A 7,545-nucleotide genomic window follows, 5' to 3' on the forward strand; every position below is an offset into this window, starting at 1 on the left:
AAATCTTGAAATAGAACATTTAACTTGGATGATAGAACTGGTTAAGGACCCTCCTGCAAAGCAGGGCTTGACTAGCAGGTCCCATGGTGATGACCAGGCTATGCTTCTATCAGCACTGCCTGTCTGGGCTCGAGGAGTCCCCCTAGCAGGATAGCAGCTGTGAAGAAGATGAAGCTACAGGAATTTTCCTGGCAGGCTGCTGACAGCCTGTCTATCTTTGTGGGTACAGCTCAGCCCTGGTCTGTCTTCCTTTTTCTGGTTTTGTGTTGGAGGCAGCATCTGTGTCTTTAACAGACACGCTCAAGAGAAGAAGTCTGCTCTGTCACAGTTCATTTTCCAGACCAAAACAAAAATACTGAGGCTGATTCTTGTATGTCTGGGCTCTGTCATTTCTGCTAGCAGTCTTGATTTCCCAAATTGTGAAGGGCAAGAGGGAACCCCCTTGTTAAACATTAGAAATGCCTTGCCCTGGAAATCTTCCATTTTTATTGTCTTGCCACATTTTGTGCAAATCGCCCATTTCAGTTAACCACTTCTAACTTTTTGTCAGTCAATTTCTTTTTTAAAAGCAAGAATTTTAAAACCCTGAAAAGTAAAAAGCAGAACGGTTTGGTGAGTACAGTGTTCTGTATTTGATGAAGCAAACTGTCTCAAGCTGGGACAGAAGCTGATCTGGATTGGTAAGAACCCTAGAAATTAGATTAGCTAGGTGAATGTGCTCACCTGGTAAGACATAGAAGTGGCTATGACATGACAGGGTTTGGACTTAGGAATTACTTCCAGCAAAGGTCACACTGTGTCAACAGGCAAGATGGCATTCAGTTGTCTTATAGAATATAGTAAAGTATATGTCTGTGATTATAACTCTATTAATATTTTATTTCAAGAACTATTTTATTTTGAGTTTTGAGAAAATTCCTGTGATTTGACTTTTTATTTTATGAGCTGATCATATCTAAATCTTGAAATTACATTGAAATGAGTAATTTTATTAGGGTGAAAGAACACACTTGGCAAACACAGGATGCATACAGGAAAAAAAAATGCAGTTCCTAAAATGTCATGTGAGGGTTTTCGCAGTCACTCCAGAGACAGAATTGATGGTAGTTGCTCCAACACACTGAAATCACTGCTTCGCTCAGGTAGGTATCATAAACTGGAGAATTTTGCTTTCCTCATCTACTTGCCATTTATTATTCTTTACTCCTGAAAACCCCTCTCCTTCCTCCAGTTGTCCCTTTCATTTTCAAACCATATTGCAGCCCTTTTAGCACTCTGGAAAATATAGTGTGGGCAGTTTACTTTGGAGTAGGACTTACATTACTATTTTACAGCATTTCTTGTTTCCCTGTCCTCTTCATACCATTTTTTGTAGTTATATGGGGAGGCAGCAGGGTTCAACTCTTGCAGCACTGTTCGCCAGTTGTCCTTCTGAAAATTGCTTCTACATAGATCAGCAAGACCACAGGAAATGGAACAAACTTGGGAGAATTTTAAATTAAGCCTCCAGCTTTCAATTAAGCTTTCCAGTAACGTCTGTCATAGCTTTCCTTGCAGGTCACCCTCACTCACAAGTCTCTTGGCAGACATTACCAAAACCTGATAAATTATGATGTTTGTTACATTTGTTTATCTCATTTTATTCTTAGTGAAGCAGTGATGCACACTTATGCATCACTCCACTTTCGGACTGCATGTTATTGAAGAGTGAGATTGATTATTTGAATTTTTTAAAATAATATTTATATTTAGTCCTGCATACAACAATCTCTGACTGGTATTTAAGTACGGGCATAACAGAGCTTAAAAATGGGTCAGTTGTCTTATTTATGTCTTCTCAGTTGCTTCTGCAGGCTGTATTCACCTCTTCCCTATTCAGTTTCCTTGCATTTTGGTAACATTTTTTGGGACCTTTCAGTAATACAACTGCCGTCATCAATTCAGCAAGGGTTTAGTTAAAAAGAATTTTTAAGACAATTCTATTAATGCCTAAAGAATAAAAATCAGGGTTTTTTTTTCTCAATTCTATCTTAGCTTTGCTGGTTTTCTTTTCCTTTCTAAATTTACTAAGTCCAAGAATAACTGAGCAATTAACATTCTTCCTCTGTGTGGTCATAGTTTTAAAATATCACTTAAGTATGCTGTAGGTCAGCTTCATTGTCTTGCAGTAAGACACCTCATATCTAACATTACTCTGTATTTTCATGTTTATTTCTACAAGTAAATATCTGTCTGTTCTTCTTAAACATTAATTTCTTATCTTTCATAGAATCTTAAACCGTTAAGATTGTCTTTTTCCTGGTCAAGATAAGCTTTCCAAGGAACTACCAGAGAGCTCAGAACACATGTATAAGAAAAGGAAGTGGTCACTGGCACTTCCCTAAAATATCACTTAGCCAACAGAAGTTATGTCCTCTCTGTTCTATTTGTAATGTTCAGAAAGTGAAGCAGGGTGATTTCAGAAAGACAGGCATTGCTTTCTTAACTTAAATGTTATGCCAGAAGAAATTGCTAATTTTAAAGGAAAGAGGAACTAAAAATGCTGGTTTGCCTTTCTGAAGCAGGAAGTCAACCAGGAAACACACCTGGGCACATCATGGCCATGTGAATAGACCTTCACTTTAGAGACTAAGAAGAACCAGATGGAAATCAAAGGGATGACACAGATAGGAGAACATAACTGCATAGAGCCCACTGTTTGAACAGCAAGCTTACATACAGGTTTAGCCACTATGAAAATGATGAAGATGTACAACAGGTACACTAGTAACAATTTTGTGTAGGCCAATGCCTTTGTATCCTGACAGCTCTGTACTGTCACCTGACTCAGAGATGCTTCAGCAAAGGTTAAGAGAAGAATTTGGGGAAGAGGATCACAGAATTACTAGGTTGGAAGAGACCTTCAAGACTGAGTCCAACCCATGCCCTAACACGTCAACTAAACCATGGCACCGAGTGCTAAATCCAGTCTTTTTTTGAACACATCCATGGGTGGTGACTTCACCACCTCCCTGGGTAGACCATTCTAGTACTTTTTCACTCTTTCTTTAAAAAACCTATTCCTAATATCCAGCCTATGTTTCCCTTGGTGCAGCTTAAGCCTGTGTCCTCTTGTTCTGTCAGTTGCTGCCTGGAGAAAGAGAGCGACCTCCACCTGAATACAACCACCTTTCAGGCAGTTGTAGAGAGTGATAAGGTCACCCCTGAGTCTCCTTTTCTCCAGGCTAAACAGCCCCAGCTCCCCCAGTTGTTCCTTGTAGGACTTGTGTTCCAGGCCCCTCACCAGACTCATTGCTTTCCTCTGGACATGCTCAAGAGTCTCAACATCCTTCCCAAACTGAGGGGCCAGAACTGGACACAGCACTTAAGGTGTAGCCTCACTAGTGCTAAGTACAGGGGAAGAATGACCTTCCTTTTTATTCCTAAGTTCCTTTAAAACCTCGTTGCCCATCCGGGCTGTACATTTGCCTAATTGACTCATCTTTCGCCACACAGGGACAAAAAGATGTCTGTTCTTGTGCCCTCAAGATCTCTGTTTTGCAGTACTTTGCTGGACTCCTTTGTTTTTAAGGGCTGCTTCTCAAGGAACTCTCTTAATAAGTCTCCTAAATAGACCAAAGTCTGCCCTCCAGAAGTCCAGTGTAAGAGTCTTATTGATGTTCCTCCTCATTTCACCAAATATTGAGAACTCTCTAATTTCATGATCACTCTGCCCCAGGCGGCCTCCAACCACCACATCTCCCACCAGCCCATCTCTATTTGCAAACAGCAGGTCTAACATAGTCCCTCCCCTGGTGGGCTCACTCATCAGCTGTGACAAAAAGTTGTCCTCCACACACTCTACGAACTTCCTAGACTGCCTCTTTTTTGCTGTATTAAGCTTCCAGCAGATGTCTGGTAGGTTGAAGTCACTTACAAGAACAAGGGCTGGTGATCCTGAAACATTCTCCAGCCACTTATAGAATAAGCTGTCAACTTCTTCTTCCTGACTGGGAGGATGATAACAGACCCCCAGCACAATTGTTGGCCTTCCCCCTAATTCTTACCCGCAGGCATTCAACTTTGTGGTCATTAGTTTCAATACCCACAGCATCAAAATCCTCCCTAATATAAAGGGCCATCCCTCCACCTCTTTTCCTATCACTCTGAAGAGCTTGTAGCCATGCAGTGCAGTGCTCCAGCCATGTGAGTCATCCCACCATGTTTCTGTGATAGCAATTACATCATAACTTTGCTGTTGCACCATGGCCTCCAGCTCTTGTTTGTTACCCATGCTGTGTGCATTGGTATACATGCACCTCAGCTGGGCTACTGATTTCACCTCTATCTCAGGCTTACCACCCTTGGGCCTGCTTCCAGACAGCCCAGCTGTATTCCCTTCCCCCTTCAGACCTAGTATAAAGCCCTCTCAATGAGGTCTGCCAGTTGATGGGCTAAAATCCTTCTGCCTTATCAGAGCCCATCCCATTCCAGCAGGCCAGGTGCCAAAAAAGATGCCCTATGATCAAGGAACTCAAAAGTTCTGCTGATGGTACCAACCCTTAAACCACTTATTGATAATGTGGGCTCTCCTTTTCATAATTTTTCTCCGCCACCAAAGGGACCTGTTCTCCTGCCCTATGACCCACTTGACCCTGTACCCTGAAGCCCCTTTTAATTGTCCTAACACTCCTCTTTTTAATCTCACCACTGCCAGCTTGGAGTGTTATACCATTTCCAGCAGTGGGTAATAATGAGAGGGTCAAATCAGCTGGGAGTCTCACAGTGATATCCCATACCCAGGCCCCATGGAGGCAGCAGATCTCTTTGTGGGATGGGTCTGGTTGGCATATGGGGCTCTCTGTTCCCCTCAGAAGGGAGTCACCCACTACGACTACCTTTTTTTTCTTTTTAATGTTAGAGGTGGTGATCCCTCTGACAGATGAAGCATAATTAGGAGGCTCACTAGGCAGATAATTTTCTTTTATGTCCTCTGGCTGACCTTCTAGAGCCAGGGCCTCACATCTATCCTGAAGTGGCACCTGGCTAGGGGATGGGAGTCGGGAGGAATCTTTATTATTATCTCTCTGAGTAGGGACCCATTTCCACTCCCCTTCATCCTCCTATTGTCTGACAGTGGGAGGCATAGGAGTCTTCTGGCTCCCGGTGGACCTTCGTGAAGGCTGGAAGGGCAGAACTCCACCAATCTATTTCACTTTCACTTTCCCTAATACTCCTTAGCCTTTCTACTTCCACCCTAAGCTCGGCCACAAGTGAAAGGAGATTGTTCACCTGTTCACACCGCAGGCAGGCTTCTTCTGCAATGGCCCCTGCAGCCACTGGTAAGACTCAAACACTCCACAAAAACCAAACCAACCAACCAAAACAGAACAAACAACAAACGAAAAACCCCACTAGCAGGAGCAAACCTGCACCCCTGCCTGCTTGCCCTGCCGTGTCACGTCCTCATTTCCCCGCTCCTGCTCGCCGCACTCTCTAGAGCCTTATTTTTATCACCCACTGCACGCCAGAGGAAAGCCCCACCCTGTGCTTGCGTGGCTAACGAGAACCAAGGATGTGAATTGCTACTAATTTGCTTTCTGTTTTACAGCTGCAGAATGGCTCAAGTTCTGGACAACAGCACTTCAGAAGAACAGGCTGCTGTATATTATGCATCAGAATCAATTGTCTGCATTGCAATCTTCACCATAATTTTCATCATAGGTATCCCAGGCAATGGGTTGGTGATCTGGGTAGCTGGTGTGAAAATGAAAAGGTCTGTGAACACTGTCTGGTTCCTAAACCTTGCTGTGGCTGATGTCATGTGCTGCTTGTCCTTGCCATTTTTCATTGTTCACCTGGCCCTTCATGAACACTGGCCCTATGGCTGGTTCCTCTGCAAAGTCATTCCATCAGTCATAATCTTCACCATGTTTGCTAGTGTCTTCCTACTTGTGGCCATCAGCATTGATCGGTGCCTTCTGGTGATGAAACCTGTCTGGTGTCAGAACCACCGAACAGTGAAATTTATATCACTAATATGCAGTGGCATTTGGATGCTGGCCTTCATTTTCTGCTGCCCTGTCTTCTACTACCGTGAGACAACCACTTATGAGGGCAAAACGGAGTGTGGGTACAATTCTGGAGTTGATGATTACATAGATGATCCTGTAAATGTATCTATAAATGAGTTATTGGAAGAATACTCAATCTACAATCATAGTGACTTGTGGGGAGATACCAATGAAGGTAATGATTCTGTACCCCTTGCCTCAGTGGTAATAAACATCACTAGGGCTGTCTTTGGCTTTGTGCTCCCCTTTGGCATAATGGCAGTTTGCTACGCCCTCATTGTTTTCAGAACACATGCAAATCAGTTTCACAACTCACATAACAGGATCCTGCGAACGACTGTGTTTGTGGTAGCTGCATTCTTCATCTGCTGGGCTCCGTACCATGTAGTTGGGATGCTCTCCCTTGTACCTAGTCTTCGAACAAGACTGATGGAGTCACTGATTCTGTGGGATCACCTCTCTACAGCACTTGCCTATGCCAACAGCTGCATCAACCCCTTGCTTTATGTTTTTGTGGGACGGGACTTCAGGGCAAAGGTACGGCAGTCATTGCAAAGAATCTTGGAAGGTGCCTTTAGTGAGGAACTCACATCTTTAGCCTTTCACAGAAGCCAGACTTCAGCAGACAAGAACCTGAGCAGCACCTTGTAATGCAGGACTATCATGACTGTAGAAAGAACAAGCTATAGCACTGCAAATCAATTATTCTCTGCTTTAGCAGGTGTTTTTAATCCAATATGTTTGATTAATCTGCTGCTCCAACCCAGGACACTGCAAGCATTCAGCTCATAACAGATAACCCTCTTTATATCCTACATTAGAGACATGGGAAGTTGGAAGCACAGAGCAATTGTTACAGAGTAATAATCTGAGGGATGACTGGTGAAGCAGAAGACACAGTATTTCAACCTACACAGACTATTTTAAGAAAGTGGGGATGGCTACAGACTTGTGGTGGGAATCATGAAGTTGAACCTCTCAACTGAGATATAAGAATGTTATTTTATTTGCATATGTCTGTGTTCTACATCTCCTGTCTCTGATAAAAGTGCAGTTTAAACTATCCTGGATATTGGTCCTCAGAAGGTCATCACAGTTTTCCTCTGACTCTACCAGGGCTCTGAGGTGTGTGTAGGAGTATCTGGAGATTCCCTAGAGGGTACTGCTATATTTCCTTACAGCCATGTACTAGAACAGCACTTGCCCCAGCCAGCTGCACTGAACTGATTTCTTTGCCCTGGTGGATGATCTATTTCTTTGTCCTACTGTATGGTAGTAACTGGTCAATGCAAATGCTGAACCTGTGTTCATTAGCATGTGCATACTCATTGTCTCCTGAACACTCCCTCCACAACCAGAGTCCCAAATCTTCCTTTTAGGAAGCATTTTGAGATTATCCAAATGTACCTACTGTATTTTGACATGGCAGAATTTCAGCATGCAGTCACTGATGACCCAGATTAGGTGACTGCTGGACTATCAGCCATTTGGC

At 43.3% G+C, this 7,545-nt stretch overlaps 1 protein-coding gene across 1 annotated transcript; it reads left to right on the forward strand.

The window, feature by feature from the left end:
* Positions 1–1,056: 1,056 nt before the first annotated feature.
* On the forward strand, positions 1,057–7,116 carry C3AR1 (complement C3a receptor 1). Its single transcript, XM_021533898.3, has 2 exons — positions 1,057–1,142; positions 5,591–7,116. The coding sequence occupies exon 2, from the start codon at positions 5,598–5,600 to the stop codon at positions 6,702–6,704; it is 1,107 nt and encodes a 368-aa protein (XP_021389573.1). The 5' UTR covers positions 1,057–1,142; positions 5,591–5,597; the 3' UTR covers positions 6,705–7,116.
* The last annotated feature ends 429 nt before the right edge of the window (positions 7,117–7,545 follow it).

The sequence above is a fragment of the Lonchura striata genome, chromosome 2 (genome assembly GCF_046129695.1).
Source record: "Lonchura striata isolate bLonStr1 chromosome 2, bLonStr1.mat, whole genome shotgun sequence".
In the NCBI taxonomy this organism is placed as follows: domain Eukaryota; kingdom Metazoa; phylum Chordata; class Aves; order Passeriformes; family Estrildidae; genus Lonchura; species Lonchura striata.